Here is a 20,992-nt window from a genome sequence, read left to right on the forward strand (position 1 = left end):
ACCATATATCTCCATTAAGGTCGAATTACTTTTGATGAAAATAATGTGAAGTTGATCTTTGTATCGACAACTTCCAAGAATCACAGTGGGCACATCATTTGGTACATCATTGGTAGCCATTGTGGGGTGGGTGGGTTTTACAGTGATTTTTTCGTCGGAAAAAGAGGAAACTAGAGGAGAGAAAGAGAGAAGAAAGAGAGCAGATATAAATGAAGAAAGAGAAGATGAAGAGAGAGAAAATGATGAGAGTGAAAAAGAAGAGAGAGAATATAAAAAATATATTAAATTCACAATGGGGACTGATCTGCATGTTAGACGCGTGAGTAGGGACTAATTTGCTTAGGGAAACTACCTAGGGATTGATCTGTGTTTTGTGTTTTGAATTAGGGATTTATCTAAAGTTTCCCCTTTTTTTTTCAAACTTATCTTCTGCAACTATTTACAACACATTATCTATTTACAACACATTATTCATTTTTAAATAACACGACTTGATCCGCATTTTCTTAATAATAATAATAATAATAATAATAATAATAATAATAATAATAATAATAATAATAATAATAATAATAATAATAATAATAATAATAATAATAATAATAATAATAATAATAATAATAATAATAATAATAATAATAATAATAATAATAATTATTATTATTATTATTATTATTATTATTATTATTATTATTATTATTATTATTATTATTATTATATGAGAATAAGTAAATTTTTTTATATTATTTATAAAAGTTTTATAATCATTATACACTGTAGCGTTGCAATATATATGCTTATTTACAACACATTATCCATTATATAAGTTTTTTCATTTTCTTTCTCTAATTTCTTTTTTGTTTTATTTACTTAAGAATAATAATTTTTGTACATATATTTTTAAAATATTTTTTTTTAATATTTTTTTTCCGCAAATTTTTTTTCCAAAATCAATTATATAATATTTTCGAAAATCAAGAACAATTGATAAGGTATTTTTTTCATTTCATTTTTTTAATCCATTTGTTTCGGGGGTTTTCTCTAGTCGATTTCCCAAATTGAAAAATTACTACGTATTATTGAAAACAAATTATAAAAGAATCTAAATCAACTAAAAATAATTGAAATTAACTAAAAATGTCAAAAACCACTCAAATTACATCAACTACAATTTTGTTTGTTAATTTCAATTTTTAATTTATTTTTTTAATTATCTTCTTTGATTTTTATTCTTCCTTTTTTTTTGATAAGGATTTTTATTCTTCCATGTGGTCAATTTATTGAGAAAAAAAGCTATAAAAAATTGAAAATCAACTAAAAATGTCGAAAACAACAAAAAACTATCGGAAACAGCTTAAAAACAACAGAATAATGAAAAGAACTGTAAAAAATAGCAGAATAACAAAAACTATTACGGTGAAAAATATCCTACATTAAAACCATCACAAAAGGGAAAAAAAAAATCAAAAAGATGGAGACGGTGGGTAGAGGTGAAAAGGGGAGGAGGTGGCGGTGGCAGTCGCGAGGTCACCAGATTCGGCGGGCAGAGACGAGGGGTGGAGGTAGAGAAGAATTTATAAGTTCTTGTTGTCGTGTTCTACAACTAGATCGAGAACTGTAACGATGGCGGCGGCAGTGACAAGGTCTCCAGATACGACGGTGAGGACGAGAATTTTTCATCATCGGGTCACTACGGAGCGAGCGGCTTTTGGCGGCGCCCGACAGAGATGGCGACAACGATAGTACTGAGGCGGCATCTGGCGGAGGTGGAAGGGGCCGAGATGGCGGCGGCTTGTGAGGCAGGAAGAGAAAGAAGAAAAACGTGATTGATGAGGGGAGAAAATGGATGGTTGTGTTAGAAAATGGTTAAGGTTGTGGTTATAAGTAGGGATAATATAGATTTATTATTTATAAATATGTAAAGTATTTATTTAGCTAAACAACGAAGGAGATTTCACTAATAACACAAAAGGGGATGGATCCACCCTCACCATGGCGGATCCACCCATTCTCAAGGGTGAATTAAATTAAATTAAATATAATAAGATTTGGATGTTAAGAAATTGATATGCACGATAGATGTAACATTGTTCAAAACTCCATCTTAACAAGTATTTAGTTTTTACACGCCACTCTTTTAACATTTTCAGAACTTTTCTCAAAATCTTCATTTTTTTCTTTTACAAAACTCTCCCAAAATTTACAAACGATTTTGTTAATTTTGAAATTTCTAGATATTTGTAATATCTTGTATGTATAGTACTATAAAAAAAAAAAACCTCATTTCCAAGTATTTAATTTTTACACATTAAACAAAATCAATTTTTCATGTCTCAAAATTTTCAGCAATTTCTTTCTCAGATTCTTTCTATTTATTTTTTCTCCAAAATTCTCCCTGAATTAGCAAATGATCTTGTTAATTTTGAAATACTTGTAATATTTTATGTGCATACTATTATAAGAAAAAAAAATTAAGGGCGCCGCCCCCGAAAGCCTTGTCAATTTTTAATCCAACACTTTTATCAAGTGTTACGTGTATTTTTACTATATTAAATTTTGGACATCTCTTGATACCTAGGATTTTAGTCCATCTCACATACTTGACTTTCCCTTGTAATAGACTTCAATTTACTAAAACAAAAAAGGGAAAATTAGCATCCTTAAATAAAATTATGAATTCGCCACAGCATCCTCGTGTACCCAAATGAGTTAGGGATCTCACTAGTAACCCTATCACTAGTAACCCTATCTTTTATTGCAAAGAATTGGGATATTTGCCAAATCATTCTACTCTCAAGTTTTCCATGATTGGTATTGTTCTTGCTAATTCTAATATTGTTCTCCAAAATATTTTTTACATCATCCAAGAAATCTAATATCAAATGAGTTTTTCGATGAATTCAAGAGTTATGTACCCATTCTTTTTTTTTCTTTTTTTTTTTTTTAATTATCTACAATTAATTGCATCCCCTTAAAAATATGTAAGTTGAAATGGTACCCTGTAAAATTAAAACGACAAACAGCAACTCCATTTTTTCATAAATATTTTGGTTGATCCTCCTCGTCAGTCGGTGTTGAAGGGGTGACTGAAAGTTGAAACATTGGAATGCTTTTTTTCAGAAATCTTCCTCAACCAGACTTAGGAATCTCTGTCTTGTGTAGTTTCAACAGAACGAAATAGACATACATGCAATTATTGGAGGAAGAATCAAACACCACAACTACTGTATGTTGTTTCTATAAGTATACATCCCTCTTAACTTAATTTCTAAACTATTAAGATGATTTGACGGAAATTTGGAAAGAGACCTGTACATATTCAAACAAATAAGACGGTTTATTATACGTTACACCCGGTGAAATCGAAACCGGGGTAAATTATTACCATTCATTAACACATTACTTCGACAAAACTGCTCATCAACAATGAAGACGTCTTCTACTTAGATCTATCATGTAAAAAAATAAAAAATAAAAACAAAATAACATGTGGAAGACCATTTAAGCATGTTCTTTTGACCTCAAATCAATATTATGTAATTCGAGTTTTTGACCGAGTAAAAATTGAACCGATTTTCAGCAATTAGATGATCCGAAAGGGAAAACAAAAGACACTACACTACTAGGCAAAGTTAGTAATGGATCAGTTATTCTTAATGCAAACCCAACCATTCAGCCACGCGGGATTCCTTTACATATATTAAAGAACATATGATATGAGCAGCATATATAAATTTTTACAATTCCATTTTCGATGATTCAAAAGTTTTATACAAGTACGAAAAAGAGACCTATTTGGTCTATAGTAGTGTATACTCACAAAAAAAAAAAAAAAAAAAAAAAAAAAAAAATTATCGAGTATATTAGGATACCATACAAGAATTCACGTTCGCATGACCGCATGACTAGGCAATGAATCAAGAAAATTGGATAGTTGGAAATGTATTATAGTAGGTACCATCAAATTTTACGAGGATAGTGGTTTTATTTTATCCACTACTATCATAGTTATAATTTGTAAGAAACAATGAATAGGGTATACTTCTCTTTTCATAATTGGAACAAACAAATGAAACTCATTCTTTAAAAGTATCAAGTGTTTCGAATCAATCGAACAGAAGGAGAGACGATGGGAAAAAATCTATATATATTGACTACTGAATAATTACCATAAAGATCTCCATACTAGTGAAAAAATCTCCTGCGACACCTGGCGGATCCGAGCTCCTCGTACTCAGCTTTGGTGACACACATTGTTTCAAAATCAGGACTCGATGCTAATAGCGATCCACCACGCCAAACACCTAATATCGGGCTGTAAAAAACAAGACAATCAAGTTCTAATTACGAATTAGCAAAACAAAAAAGAAAACAAAATAATAATTGTTTGTTTTAGAACAAAAGCTCGTTGATGAAAGTAGACTTTACTCTTCTAAAGTTGTTATCTTCAATTTGTATTCATCGGGGACAAGAGGTCGAAGCTCCTTTTCTCTGCTTAGATAAAATATTATTATTATTATTTATTACCTGGCTAAATCAGAACAAAATTCAGAATCTGAATAATGCATAGAACGACGATACTTACAGTCGTTGAGCAAATCCAGGAAATAACGTGTTCCCACCAGTCAAAGTAATACTGCATACGAAGATCAACAAGCATCAAAATAAATATCGGAAAAATATATTAAATGATATGCCACAACTACCACGCAGAAATGTGCAGTTGACATTCGAAGAAGAATATTCCATCACCTTTCGTAAAGCACGGGGTGAAGGAGAGGATTGCATGAATTAACAGCTCGAACGATGCATTCTGCGAGTCCTGCTTGGTTCATTCCTACGTAATGTACGTTTCCCACATAGTAATCTTAGTCAGCAAATAGTTACTCGATTTGTTGTTATACAGTTGATTAAAGATTCAAAAAATGGATTAGCACACATACCCAGATCAGCTGGTCGAAATATCATCTCCGGAACAAGGAACCGTTCATTCGACAACGAAAATTCCTGCAAATTGCATACTACTTCAAAAAAAAATTTAAAACTTAAAAAAATAACCAAAAAAAAAAAAAAAAACGAAGGAAGTAAGGAAGGAAGAGTAATACAGTTTTTGTAAGGTCCATGTTTCTCTTATCCTGGGGTTTATCGTTAACAACTTGCCGCTCCATATAATCTGTTTCTCCATGATCCAAGTTTAGGGTTTGGTACCTGTTTGCTTCATTTGGATCTTTCACAAAACCCTTCATATATGTGATACCATCAGGAAGTACGTACGTACACCTTAATATATTGTCGTTTCCAGGTTTCCTGTAAATTCATTTTTAGGGTAAGAGAGAAAGAAGAACAAAAAATAAGCTAAACAACAGAAAAAATTCAAGATACATAAAAGTGCCATGTCATCTGGTTCATACTGCAATTATAACAGATATTACGAGGTCAGGCTTCAATTACTTTTGAGAGAATGGAAAGATATCAAAACCCCTGTTACTTTTGCCTCGGTAGTGTCCGATAATTCGTCAGGCTATGTTCATGTTAAACTCTCGTCAACTTCTTCATTAAGCATAATTACAAGGCGTGAATCGTGATACTGAGTTTAATGCTTTAATACATTTCTACATGGTACCCAAAGGATTCCTACAAGATCAATCCATCATCGTATTTTACAGAAGAAAGCTCTTAATCCAATCTATAATATAATAGAGCGACCAAAAAGGTCAGAGCTAAAACCGTTTAAGAACAGTAGCTTACGAGTTGCTTTGGTCATAACGAGATATGTGCCTATTTAGTCACGAGCATCCGGATAATATTACTTCTCCATCCGAACCAAATGAAGCATGAAACAGTAGTAGGCAGGATGAGCATATTACACGAAAATGCCATCTAATGTATTGCATACTTTTCATGCAGAATCTATTTTACGATAGTTTTCTATCGTGGTTAAAGCCGCCGAGATACAATTTACCATCAGAGCTTTGACTGTGCATTACATGGTCAACCAACCACTTTGGCAGCATTTTGGTCCCCCCCCCCCCCCCCCCCCCCCCCAGTGGATGCTGCAAGCTACCAATTTCGTTACAATTAAGCAAGCTATCATAATAAGCCACTCATTCTGATTATCCACAATTCAAGACAACAATCCTTCCACTAAAGTTTGCATACCATTTTGGCCGTCTCTATTTCGAGGAGACTGTCTTATATACATGTAAAGTTGTGATGGCAAGTTTCATAATTGCATCTAGCTTAACTATACAATTCTCCTCTCCTTCTACATGGAAAAAAAGGAAAAATAACAGATAGGAAACAGGGAAAACTATTAGGCACTTGTAAAATTCTTTGGAGGCACGATTGCTTCAATGAAACCAATCGATATCCACAAATATGTTCAATAACATATTGGCATAAAATCGTCATTATCAGCTCATCTGATCCTTCATATCTTCAAAGCTTATGTCAATGTCTAGATTACTGTAATTGAACATGGAGCTTTTACGAGGAATAAGTTCATCTCAATTCTCAACTCATTCAAGTACTCACTCCTAAAAGTTCATCTACATTACTTATCTATAATTTCATTTCTCGAGCAATTTATTATGGCGCAATATTATGCGTAATCGGGTGGTCATATTGGACTCGGTACACAGTCAAACGGTCAGTTTTTAGATTGTCTGCATTCAGCCATCCAAAAACATCATTTCCCACTCGGAAAAAAACATTACTCCACTATATATCTAAGCTAACAGTTTCGAATTTCCTAACTACTGAAACACTAAATCATCAAATTACTAAAACCCTCATCATAAATAAGACCTCCAAGACTAAATCAACAAACCAATCAAACTTCCAAAGCCAAAAGGAGTGACAATAGCAGGGAACACAATAAGGCCTCGTTTGGTTGGGTAGATTAGCCGTGATTAACTAAATAATCGGACTCCGTTTCATGTTTGGTATATTCCCAATAACTAACTTACCGGGTCGACCCAGAAATATTATACTATCATGTTACCTTGCCTCTTAAGGAGCTTTTTCATTGGACGTTCGATAAACCAATCGGGTTTTCATTAGATTGTTTAATCTTATCATGGCTAATCTTATCTTGACAACCAACCAAACGAAGCCTAAACATACAATATAACATGTAAAAATACCATAGAAACGAAACAAAAGGAAAGCTAAAAAAACATACAGGTACAGCACAAGCACCTAGCCAAGTTGAGGTCTCTCTGCACATCGAGAGAAACAAAGCAGAGCTTCTCCTTCACATCATCAATAATGAAACTCTCATCCATTACATTCACACTTCTGTAGCTAACCAGCTCCTTCAGATAATTCGTCAACGCCTTCCCGCCGAGATCCATTCTCTTCACGCCGTAGTTCAGCGTGAAGTTCTGGAACACGGGTGCCGCGTGTGTGAAGCTAAAGCCGGAATCCACCACCAAGCTACACTGCGCTTTCGAGACCAGCCCGTAAGGCCGTCTCGAGGCTTCGTACAGATGCACCAGCGACGGTGAATCGGCGACGAAGAGAGCTTTGAAATTGAATTCCTCAAAGATGATTTCGTCGACGGAGCGCTGGATGGAGGGGAGAGTGAAGAGGGGTTCGGTGAGGAGGAGGGCGGAGCTGGGCGGGTGGATTTTGAGAAGGTTGGTGAAGAGGTGGGCCCATAGGGATGACTGGAGATCGGGGTTGATGAGGTGGCCGCGGTCGATGGGGCGGCGGAGAGTGGCGGAGGTGAGGTCTTCGGTTGGGGAGAGGAGTTGGTCGGCGAGAAGCCATTTCTTGGAGGAAGGGGGGCGGGCGGTGCAGTTTGGGACTACGCATGTGGGGTCTCGCTCGCCGCCGTTGCCGGCTTTTATGAGGCCGCCGCCGTTGTCCAACACTACCACGTTCGACATTGTGCGCCGGGGGTTTAGGAATTGGTCTTTTATGGTACTTTGTCACTGAGGCTTCGAAATTCGCTGCATAACAAAAGCAGAGATGGAAAAGCCAAAAATTGCTAATTTCAAGTTTAAGGTTGTGTTTGCCAAAGCTTAATTAAAAACAAAAATTATGAATTGCGAGTTAAGTTGATTTTAGTGTTTATTTGTTGGGTGTATTCAATTTTAGGTGGAAAATTTAGGGTTGTGCACGGGTCGGTACGGCTCGGTTTTTCCAATAAACCAAACACCTACCGATAATATCGGTTTTTCATATTTTTAAAACTGAATATGTCGGTTTTTTTCGGTTCGGTGTTAATCGTTTTTTCGAACGGTTCGGTATCAATTCGGTTTATTTTCGGTTTCGATTTCGTCTATTTGTTCGAATCGGTTCGGCATAAAACCAATATATTTGGACTTTCATTATATTTATTTGAGAAAATTAACAAATAACAACCGAAAAGTAACTAATAATAAACACGTCACAACCAAAATTAATTAGGGATAATTTGACAAACACCCCTCATTAGCCCCCTCTAATTACAATAAGTCCAAATTTTTTTCTTATTTTTGAGTTAAATCCAAAACAATTAAAATTAATAAAAGTTAATATAGTTTGACAATTATAACCTTTTCTCTTATCACGTTTCTTTATATTTTATATTTTATATTTTATACTCAGTTATTCAATATTTCTCTGTTAAGTCCCATACCCAAACCCTAGATCTTTCGTTCATCCTTTTCTACACAGACCACACCTATGCTGCCCTGCCCTGCCCTGCCCCGCCACCACCACCATCACCTCTGTCCAACGAAAAAGTTCGCTGCGTCGGCAGACAGTGGGGGAGCAAGGCGGAGAGGATCTAGCCCAGAGTTGTGTCCTGCAGTTCCTGCAGCAGATGCATACAGGACACCGGATCCAAATTTACTCCGGCGACTATCTCCGGCAGTAACTCGGCGATGGCGGCAGGAAGGAATATTGAATACCCCTTTAACATTTTTAAAACCCCTATTTAAATATTGTTTTTCTCTTCTATTTATTTTTATTTTCACGATTTGTTTTATTTGGTTGATGGAAAATTGTTTGTTTTGAAATGATGATCGCACTGGGCTCTGAGCAGTTTATCTGCCAATTGATGGATAATGCAGCCTAGAAAGCTATGTCTGATCTTTGTTTAATTTTGTCATATTTAATTAACTAATTTGAAAAAAATATATATTCTTAATCTGATCAATTTACACTTGTTGGCTTTTTGTAGGAGTGTCGGAATTGGATGTTGGTTGCTCAAATTCACCGTCGAACTGCACCATTGTCTACTTTTTTTTCTTTTTTTTTGCTGGTGTCAAAATGCACTAATATTACGGCGCCGGTGTTTTTGGTCGGAGAAATAGAGAAGAAAAGATTGAGAGAAACAAAAAGTTATATATATATATATATATATATATATATATATATATATATATATATATATATATATATATATATATATATATATATATATATATATATATATATATATATATTCGATTACTTTAATTCGTTGTGAATTACGTAGATTTCGATAAGTTTGTAGTGAATTACATCAATATTACAGAGTCTAGGAATTTGTAATTATACAGTGGTTTTCGTTAATTACAGAGTGGTTTTCGTTAATTTAATAGTGGTTTTTGAATATTACAGAGTCTAGGAATTTGTAATTATACAGTGGTTTTCGTTAATTACAGAGTGGTTTTCGTTAATTTAATAGTGGTTTTTGTTAATTGATAGGTTTTTAGTGAATCTTTGTAATGAAATTTGTTAATTACATAGTGGTTTTCACTAATTACATAGTGGTTTTTCACTAATTACATAGTGGATTACGTTAATATTAATGTGGATTATGCTTATTTTATAGTGATTTTTACTGTAATTTCATAGTGGTTTTCGATAAATTTAGTGGTTTTCGATGTGTATGTAGTGGATTTTATTTTTTTTAAATATGAACCATTTAAAAAAGTAAAATAAAAAAAAAACTTATGTTTTAAATTAATATAAAAAAAACTATTTAAAAACTATTTATACGGTTATGTTTTCTACTGTGATTTGGGGAAGAGGGGCGAATTATATGGCAATGTGATTTTGGGATTGATTTGGAATTGATTTATTTTTGGGAGGGATTTGGTATTAATTTAACTTAATATTTAATTTAATAATTATACTAATAAGTAGGGGCATATATGGGTTTTTAAGTCCAATGGATTTATCTCAAATACCATTAATTAATTAAGGATTTATCAAGAATAAAAAACCCAATGGAGGGTGTTTGACATATTCCCCCAATTAATTAATAGAAAAACATGTCATATGGAGGCGCTCAAAAGATAGAGGCATGCTAGGGTACGTATCTCTACTATATATATAAAAAACATCATTTTGTATAATCAGTTCGGTTCAGGAAATCGGTTCGGTAATTTTTTTATTTTCCATACACAAACCGATGTTTTCGGTTTTTCAAAAAAAAATTACTGTATATGCGGTTTTAAGTCGGGACGGTATATATCGGCTCGGTTTTTTCGGTTTTCGGTTCGGTTTATCGGTTTCTCGATTTTTTTGCTCACCCCTAGGAAAATTAACTTAAATAGAAAAATGGGGTCATGTGTGCTTAACAAATTATAGTTTTAAATCTGTTTATTTTAAGAGAAGTAACAATATTTGTTTTTGCAAACACCTAAAAATAAATTATGTGAGGAAAAAAGCTCATAATCAATTTCTAAAAGCTTTGGCAAACACAACCTAAGACCGGTGTAACCTTACAAGCGGTTAAAAAGAGCTTACATTATGTTTAAAAGCTTATAAATTCTTTTAAAGTGTTTGGTAGTTTGTTGAAAAAAAATCTTAAGAATTAAAAAATTAAGTTGTTGTTGAAAAAAAATCTTAAGAATTAAAAAATTAAGTTGTTGAGAATTTTTACCATCTATTTAAAAAAGTATATATACCCCCATCTTTTTATTTAAGATTTTATAATGAGTTAAATTAGCTTATTAGTTCATTATTCACACATTTTAAAAATGGGGTGTGTTAAATCTCACACTAAAATTTACTACATCTCACACATAAATAAATAAAAAAAAAATTCTCTCTCTACTAAAATTCTCTCTAAAATGATTTTATCCAAGTCACTCAAAATTCAATAATTTTTTACGTGGATAATGATAAAAAATGAGTTCCGTTTTATTTAATATTTATTCACTTTCATTAAGCCTTTTTAATTATTCAAATTTATATCAATTCGATTTTTTTCCTCAAATTCCAAATTTATTTTAGTTTGAACATGGGAAGATTTTTGTCAAATTCGAACTTGGAATGCTAGAGATATTTTTAGTGTGTGATTTTGTGAAAAAATTAGGAGGAAAAAATAATGGTGGGAAAGGAGAGAGAAGATTGTAGAGAGAAAAATATTTTTTATTATGTGCATGATTTGGTAAAAATAGTGTAGGATTTAACATTTCAGTTTAAAAATTAATTCTAAAAATAAAAATAAGACGTTACAGTTTATCAACTTATCAAATATAAGAATTTATCAGCTATTGAAATTAGCAACCAATTAGGGCTCTAATTTTTTCTTTCAAAACAATTAGAGCAAATAACACATCACACTCTTAAAAAGTTCAGTTTTCACACTAAAGTTGCGTTTACAAACGCTTTTTCAAAGTAATTATGAGCTTTTTTGTTTCAAAATCATTTTTTTTTAAAAGCTTATAATCATTTTGGAAAAGCGTTTGGAAACACTACCTAAACCCCTTATAAATATTAGGGGAAAGTACAGTTTGCACCCTTAAACTATGGGTGTTGTCGCAAACACCCCCTTGAGCTACAAAACGTACCAAAATGGGATTTCCGTTTCAAATCCGTTTGTGTATGAGGACGTAGCAGGTTGACTTTCTCCTCTTTTAATTACTTTTGTAGCTGCAACATTTTTTTGACCTTTTTTCCCTCAATACACTACATCTAAATAGGTATCTATATATACATACTTATACATACAAGTTCTTATATCACACACGTTCTTATGATATATATACACGTAAATAATTACCGTATGTTCGAATGTCCGTGAGTTATATATAAATAATGTAAATATACATAATTTAATTACAAAATAAATTAATTATTAACTCATATTTTACCAACAAATACAGTAAATTAACCAAAACAAAAGTAAAAATTTGTAAAACTTTGCCTCGAGAGTACCCTAGATCAGTCAATCAATACTTCTATCTTCTCTCTTACAAACTTTGGTACATGATATTTCTGTCGGTGTTGGATCCCATCATAAAATAATTGCAGAAATCAGCGTTATTGGTCAGCCACTCGTCGGTGGTGGTTATCGATAGAGACAACCAACAACGGGATTTTATCGGTGATTTGAGAAGGTAATAGAAGGCGTGGAACATGATTGTTTCACCGCTGCTTAGGATGAATCCTCCCTTGTGATAGTAAATGACGAGGGGCAGTTTGGAATTCGGAGCGGGGAAATTTTTCAGCGAGGGGAGATACAAGGATGAATCTTCGTTGGTAAATGTGCTTGCTGGGGACTGGAGATTTGGGATCAGAATAGGGGGCGCGGGTGGGAAGAAATTCCGGCCGACGTGTGATGGAACCATCGTAGTTTTGGGTTTATTACAGGTGGGAAGAAACGTGCCCATTCACGTTAACTCAGAGATACCATTACCCAAACCCTCTAAACTTCACTTTCATGAAGGCCAATTGAAGAAGAGAAGAAGAAAGAATTGACTAGTCCATTTTTTTAAATTAAATACATTTAAGGGCAATTAAGTAATTGCCATGAAAAACTAACGGTGTTAGTTTGTCTGATGTTGACCATATATGACACAGGTTGTTTTGTCGCGCTTTATAGTTCAGGGAGGTGTTAGGGACAAACTCCATAATTCAGGGGTGCAAACTGTACTTTCCCCTAAATATTAAAAACACAAGAAACCCCTTCCAGCCTTAATTAGTTGCACATTGGTCCCAATAACCAAATTTTAATAGAAATTGACTGTTTATGAAGGACAAATTTGTCATAATACTAGTGGTCACTACATTACATGTAGGGGTGCAAGTTGGGACGGAATTTCCAACTTCCGCCGGTTCCGAACTGAAAAGTTCCAATTTTGGAACAACTTTTTCATTCTGACTTCCAAAATTCAGATTTCCGATTTTTTCCGATTTTTTTGGATTAGAATTGGAATTATATAAAATAAATTTGGAATTTCCGATTTCCGATCCGATTTAATTCCAAAAATTTCCGATTTTTTCCCGAAAAAGACACCTATAAATAATATATATTATATAATACTTCATTTCCGAAAAATACACTTATAAGTTTTGTTTTAGGATTTTGACATATGAATTGTTGTTAGAAGTTTTATTGGATATTGTGTTGTGTTTATTTATTTTTATTTTTTTTGAACTAAAATTTAGTAGTTATTAGTTTTACTTTTATTGACGTGGAAGTTCTCATTTTTTGAAAAATTATGAACATTTTAGTAAATTTTGGCTAAGGTTTGAAATTTTAAAGCTTATGTGATTTCCGATTTTTTTCCAAAATTCCGAAATTTCCCGGCCTTTTGGAATTGGAATAATTTTTAGATTCCGAAAATTTTGGAATTGGAATTGGAATTGATTTTGTACTTCCGATTTTTTTTGGAATTTTTCCGAAAAGACTATTTCCGATCCGATCCATCCGACTTTCACCCCTAATTACATGTGAATTACAAATAAGGCAGCAAGATGGTGATGCCAGGCCAGCCATATTCACTTTCCTCATACCAGGATTTTAAGTTAATTGCACTTTGCAGGTAGGTCTCCAGTGTGTAGTAGAGAAAACTTCGAGTACACCCGCTCCCACCCACCCAACCACACCCCCCCCCCCCAAACCCCGTAGTTTAGGTTCATTAATTGTCTATATAAAATGATTTACGCGGTACTAAAATTATGAATATCGTGGAAATCCTTGACCCGCGCCTGGATCGGTAGTCCGATTTAGATTTTTTTTTTAAATGTATTTAGCTTAACAATCTTTTCTTATTATTTCATTCATTAGTTAATTAATTTGCATATGTTCACTTTTGCAAATGTCGACGAGGTGGTCACACGGACTAGGCAAGGGTCTGATGACACGTGGCATGAGACCAGATGGATTTGCTGGAAATGAGGGATCCGCAGGGCAGATGAGACTACTGCACAATGAGAGGGTAGAACACACAAGCGTAACTGGATCTAAACGACGGGTCTAGTGCAATTTGCGACCGGTCGAGTCTGAGGCACAGACGAATCGATTGCATGACGAGGATGATGATGCACATGTAGGATTCCAGGGCCACTATGTTTTTCCGGTGCCAGATTTTGGATAGATGGCAATGACGATGGCAATGTCGTTCCCGCACCCCCGACTACTTTGACCGGTGTTGCTGCTACTTCACCTAGTGTTGCTACTCATCGTCGAGGTGATACTTCGTCCGATGCTGCTACTCGTCCGTGGAAGTTGACTGGTTTGGCACCCGGTAGACCTACTGACTATCACTTGATACCGAGTTTCGGAGCGCACGTCGCCTATGGAATTTGGGAGGGAAAGGTAATATTTATTATTTTTTATTTTCTTTTTTTAAATGCCTATAGTATATTGTTGAACACTTAAGATCGTATATATTGTACAAGCGCGATGTATGGTTAAATTTCAATCCCGTACGAAAGCGGTGACTGGTTGACGTGGCCCAACGGATGCTCGGTCTAATGCATTGCTGGAGGGTGCAGGTTTGTACCAATTGCAGCATTAGAACATGTTTCGTATGCCTTTTGAAGAGATGACGATTACACTCCATGATGTGCATTATATCATGGATTTACGAGTAAGTGGACATCGTCCTTACACTGATACGAAGAAGAGCTTAATGATTGAATCTGGCGCGAGACCATTCAGACTCGATATTCTCCAGATGGAGAGTTGGTGGCACAGTGGCGGCCCCCGATTAGAGGACTTGCAGGACCTATACAAAGATATGTCACCAGCTTCGTTCGAGTGTAATGTGCGAGCATACATCACCTACTTGATGGGATCATCTTTATTCGCCGATAAGAGCGGAGTCAGAGTGAAGCCTGATTTTGCCTACTTATAGAGGACATCGAGCAAATTGGAAAGTACTCGTGGGGCTCTGGTACATTGGCAATCTATACCGATAGTTGGGCATGGCTTCACGAGCTGAGGCGAAGTAGATTTTCGGATGTCTGACGATGTCAGAGGTAATTATTTATTTGTGTATTTTCTTTAATTATTTAATATAATCAATATTTGCACTGTTTTTAAATAATGTTTCATACGTTGATATAGTGTTGGATATACGAGTATTTTCTGAGTTTTCAATCCCCGACGGCTAAAGCACATGTTATAGGAGAGCCGTGGTGCATGAGGTGGAGTGTATAAGACGTGGTTCGGAAGGATAGCAACCAATTACTTTAGTATCGTCGAATGCTTGATCATTTATGTGCAATGAATGTAAGTAACTTACATAAATTATTGTTTTATTTCCCTGAATCAACTGTATTATTAATATGTATATTTTATTATAATAGGTATATTGAACACCGTTTGGTCCGACGCGTGATATCGAGAAAACACTCCATTACGGTACTATCAGATTCATGGAGACGATCGAGCCTTACATGTCTGATAGAGTCTTTGTAGCACCCTCCTCGGGTCGGGAGATAAATCGAACCAGTTTATCGGAATACTTTATTTAGATAGCAGAAGCAAAATGATCTCTTTGTAATTTTTAAAACTTTCGAGTAGGACCAAAATGTAATTAATAAAAATCTCTTTTTAGGACATTTGAACTTAAGAATTTCGAAAACTTCTTAGGGTTATTTTGGTCGTTTAAATTTTTCGTAAATAACTTTGGAAAGGGAGATTATTATTCGAGTGCTACATTATCTAACTATAGGTTTTATTTTCGGTTCGAAAAGAAATCAAAGTTTAAAGGCATTTGGTGAGTAAGGATTTTCGGGTGAGAAACATAATTACTAAAATAAGTGGACCAACTGTATCAATATTCCAAAATAAGGCCCATACTAAAATAAGAGTTTAATTCCCCTAGCGAGGAAATAGTTAGAGTTTTAGAGAAACGAAAATACGGAAATTGTTTTTTTTAGTTTACATCACCAAAAGAAAACAAGCGTAATTTATAGACCCCTCGTACGATCATCAAAAGCTCCGGCCAAGACTTCGATTCACTACTCGGTCCATTCTGGCGAGGGATTACTACTACTACCTGCAATCAAAGAAGTATCTATATGAGCTATTCAGCCCAGTAAGAAATCCGAATGGATAACGAGGTTTTAAAATATGGTTTTACGTACTTATATTTATATATACACGTAAGCATCACATCTTGCCATTCGTCGGCAAACGAACACACGCACAAACACTTAATTTCAATTTAGCACGTAAATCGACTCAAATACTGAAAATTACCAAATTGCCCTTTTCGTGCAAATGCAAGAATGAAAATATTTTCTGTTGTTCGGATCCGTGAAAAATTAACTTATTTACTTGGATGATAAGCATATTATTCTGAGGCCGTTCTTTTAGTGGAATCAAACCACCCCTTTATCTATAGTAACTATGGTTCGAATACCGGCCCCCCGTATCCCGACTTATCCAACCCAAGCATTCCATTAACCTTTCCTTTCGTAAAAATGAGATCTCTTTTTATGCATGACCATGAGACGAATGAGACTCTAATATGAAAATGACCACTTTACAACATCACAAATATCAATCAATGAATCTACGAACACAATATAATTATTCACCTAAATATACACATATACACGACAATCACACACATATTATACACACACATATATATAACCACTTAAGTATAGCACATAATTCACAAAATTATTATAGCATCATACTATATATCCATATATCATAAATCACACACACACAGCACACACACGGCATACACACATAAACATGCAGCCCCAAAACACACTTAAAATAGCATTAAATTATCAAACCATTCCCTTAAAGCACCAACATCTTTATCCTTTCATTAATGGGATTTCTCCCACTTTTATTCACTAAATGTATTAAAATTCTTACAGCCCCTTAACATAGTTCAGCTGCAGATTTTTAACTATAAATTCACATTCTCACAATTAATATTCAAGGCATAATGATTAAAACACAAAAGTTCCATTTATGACACATGCACAACCAATATTTTGAAATAATAGCAAATGAACTTTAAAAATTCTCAAATTCAATTATAGGCTTCCTAACTGACTAAATGAACAAATGCAGAAAGAATTTTGCAGTTTCCTCAAAAACTGAAGTTATAAAAATTAAAATACTCAGCAAGTAGTGTTTAAGCCAAAAAGTGATTTTTCCAACAAATACTAATTCCAAATTATGGCCAAATAGCAAATAACAAAGTTCCACTTACTCCTACTGAGATTTTGAAGATTCAAACATTTTTCATGCTGAAATTTTGAAAAAAATTGCAGATTAGCCCTAAATATTCATAGATCTACACATGCAACCCCAAAAATCTTGAAAACTCGTTTTCTTTTTCCAAAATTCCCAAAATTTGAAATATTAAATATGTAACCACAAAATACTTACATTCACAGATTATAACATGGATTAGACATGCAAGAACACAAATAGCTAGATTAGCACAAGATTTCGGATTTTTCACAAAAAGCCCTAATTTTCGAAAAGTGAGGAAATCTTTTAAGTAGTTTCGAAAACTCTTTTTCCATATTATGATACCCTTTAATTGCAGCAAGAAACTCGAGATTTCTTACCTAACAAAAGAGTGTTGGGAGAAGAAAAACCTTCAAAAGAAAAGAGGATTTTTTAGAGGAAGAAACGAAGGAAGAAGAAAAGGGAGAAAATTGAGATACAATGTTACCTCCTTCAAGAAGTGGCTCCAAAATCGAACCAAGCTAGTTGGATGGAGAAGGTGAGAGCTCTGATATCAAGTTGGGAGGAGTTTTGATCTCCCGTAAGAGGGCAAGTGTTTTTTATGGTGTTCTTGGCATACTCAAGGGTGAAACTTATATAGGGAATTTGCATCTTAAATTTCTCTATTTTTCTTGAAGAAAAAATGAGGTGGTGACCGATGGAGGTGGTGGTGCTTCGGTGGTGATGGTGAAGGAGAAACACGTGGGAGTGTATATAGGTGTAAAATGATGAAGATAGATGGGTGTCTTTTGAGATTACTTAGCATGCTTGAGTGTAGGATTTAGCGGTGGTTTCGGTACGGTTGCCGGATATTTTGATCAATACCGTGTACCTACCGAATCATATGGTATTGGAAAATTCCATACCGTTACCGTACCAATAATTGCGGCATACCGTTATTCGTTATACCGTTACTTTCGGTACGCTATATCGGTACGTGACACTTTACCATTGATTATAAATTGTTATCCTTTGAATGATATAAATTATAATAAAACGATCTTTATGAAAATTCAATAAAAGATTTTAACGTTGTAACCATAACAATGGTTATGTATACTATCTTATTCAATTTCTCATACCTCTCCCAATATTTATCAAACTTCAACTTCATTTGTTTAGCCACACTTTGCAAAATAGGATTAATAGAGTCATGAATTTTCTTTTCAATCTTAATTTGCAGCTCGACTATTTTAGTCAAAATCAAACGAGATCACATTTTTTGTTGCACTAAAATTCAATGTTGTCTCATAAAACTTTTTTGAGGAACTTAACTTTGTAAGTTTTGACCTATTTATTTAATGTAGTAATTTTAAAGTTTATTAATTATTAACCAATATAAAAGAATATATATTAGTTAAATTATAAAATTCAAATTTGACGTACAGTACGGTATTACCGTGGTATTGAAAATACAATACCGCTATCGTACCGTATAATAGTGGTACGGTACCAATACTGTACCAAATATAGTGGTAACCGAAGTTTCGGTAATTTTTCGGTATTATTTGGTAGGTATACCGTGGTATTCGGTAGGTGGTAATTATTTTCCAGCCCTAGTAGGATTAGTATAAATCCTCACTCTTTGCCAAGTGTCATGCATCTTTTTAATTTATTTACTAATTAATAAAATCACTAATTAATTCTCTCACACACACACATCCGAGAAACACACACACACACACACACACACATATATATATATATATATATATATATATATATATATATATATATATATATATATATATATATATATATATATATATATATATATATATATATATATATATATATATATATGCATGCATGTATTACATTATGTATTATAAGGCACTTAGAGAATTTTCAGCATTTAATTTATAATACCACAAATTGAATAACTTAAGCACACAATTATAAAAATAAAGTTGGCACATATTTTTTTCACAATTATATTTTTAGCACACAAAGCACATAATTATCAATCTAATCGGCATATAATGATTATTAATCTAAGCAAATTAAGCACTTAAAGCAATTAAGTTAGTAAGGTAAATAAATTCCTAATAATTCCTACGCGAGAATTTTCGGGTTACGGAATCTCGGTTAAGGATTAGGGTTTCGAAAATATGGGGCGTTACAGTCTTGCGGCAGTTTGGCTTTCGATAGATTGTTCCGGTGTCCCCTATTCAACCGATGGGTGGTGCTAAAAGGGAATGAAAACTTGTTTCATATAAAGTACATCACGAGTCCAATGACCAAGCATGAAGTATCCCGCACTTCCACAGCCTTGAACAGACTTACTACGGTCATAGGGCACATCCAGCTTGGGAGGTGGCTACCGATTACATGGATTGGTATATACCTCGTACTCACCTCTGTGTAGATCGCATTACCGATTTATTGGAGAGAGCAGAGCCATCCCCAGTTCCATTCAAGTACGACATCACACGATTTTTGATCCATACTACTAGATCACTTGCCGTCATCTTATATTCGAGGATATCATATCGTACTGGATGATGTGTTCAGACAGGTTCAAGAGTTGTGACGCCATCGACCGACTAAGGATGAGCCCACATCAGATCAATAACTTCATGCGTAGGCGGATCCACTTATAATATTTATGTTCCTCAAGTAACCCAACCAGATGCCGTATAATTGTATGCCCACCCCTAGTTTGCTTTCTCATTTTCGCCTTTTCATTGTATACTTGTCTCAAATATACATCATGTGCCAAGTTCTTCTCTTTCAAATGTATTAAAATCTTCTTCGGTGGCACATGGTTTTTTTCCAACATTTCGAGTAATGTCCACTACTTCTTGAGTCATTTTCGAAGATCCATGCCCCCACAAATATATGGGATCATGATTGTGCTTCCCTTATAATATTCTAAGTTCCCATATATCCTCATAGTGTTGGGCTCCCACCAAGTAGAATTTACAATGATATTTCTTTGTGCCAATCCATCTCTTATTTTCCACATCTATGCTCGTTGTACTTACTCGCTTTGCCCAAATAGATCACAAGTAAGATATACTCTATTCCAAGGGCTACTACGATGCACCAACTTTATACCAAGATTTTTTGCGGTCGCTTTTCCCAATCTACCAATTCAATCCTCTAGTTAAATAGTTTTTTTGTATTACAAAATGTTCACTATGATCAACTTCAAACGTAGAATAATGTTGTTGTTCTTCCTGAAACAGTTATAAACAATTGTGCATTATTGGATAGGTTTATACTATGCTACATCAGGTAAAATATACCAAATAGATCATTACCCAATGTTATCAGAACCAAACCGGACATAAAACCGGCGAGACATTTGGGACACGGTTGGACCGGTTCAACCGGGTCCACTCGGGTTTTTTACTTTTTTATTTATTCTATTTATTTTTTAATTTTATATACTTATAAGTAAATCCACACAGAAATTTAAATCATTAGACAATATACGAAAAACTTCACTTTAATCCAAAAAATTTCCATAATAATAATGTGTCACATCAAAATCATCCTCGTCACATAATTAAAATATAAAAACATAGAAATTAGTCAATTTACTTAAACAAAGTCACAAAC

General features: G+C 34.0%; 1 protein-coding gene and 1 non-coding gene across 2 annotated transcripts; one reads left to right on the top strand and one right to left on the bottom strand.

Annotated features, from left to right (window-relative positions):
* Positions 1-4,032: 4,032 nt before the first annotated feature.
* On the bottom strand, positions 4,033-8,020 carry ARP6 (actin-related protein 6). Its single transcript, XM_012973165.2, has 7 exons — positions 7,201-8,020; positions 5,106-5,307; positions 4,944-5,007; positions 4,753-4,837; positions 4,586-4,636; positions 4,429-4,491; positions 4,033-4,315 (listed from the first exon to the last, which is right to left on the bottom strand). Exons 1-7 carry the CDS (start codon positions 7,890-7,892, stop codon positions 4,186-4,188), a joined length of 1,287 nt encoding a protein of 428 aa, XP_012828619.1. The 5' UTR covers positions 7,893-8,020; the 3' UTR covers positions 4,033-4,185.
* A 983-nt stretch (positions 8,021-9,003) lies between these two features.
* Positions 9,004-9,084, top strand: LOC148767512 (small nucleolar RNA snoR118). The gene has a single exon (XR_016034164.1). It is a non-coding gene; the product is annotated as a small nucleolar RNA snoR118 (small nucleolar RNA).
* Positions 9,085-20,992: the final 11,908 nt, after the last annotated feature.

This window comes from Erythranthe guttata, chromosome 10, assembly GCF_056151865.1.
Source record: "Erythranthe guttata isolate IM_541 chromosome 10, IM_541, whole genome shotgun sequence".
Taxonomy (NCBI): Eukaryota; Viridiplantae; Streptophyta; class Magnoliopsida; order Lamiales; family Phrymaceae; genus Erythranthe; species Erythranthe guttata.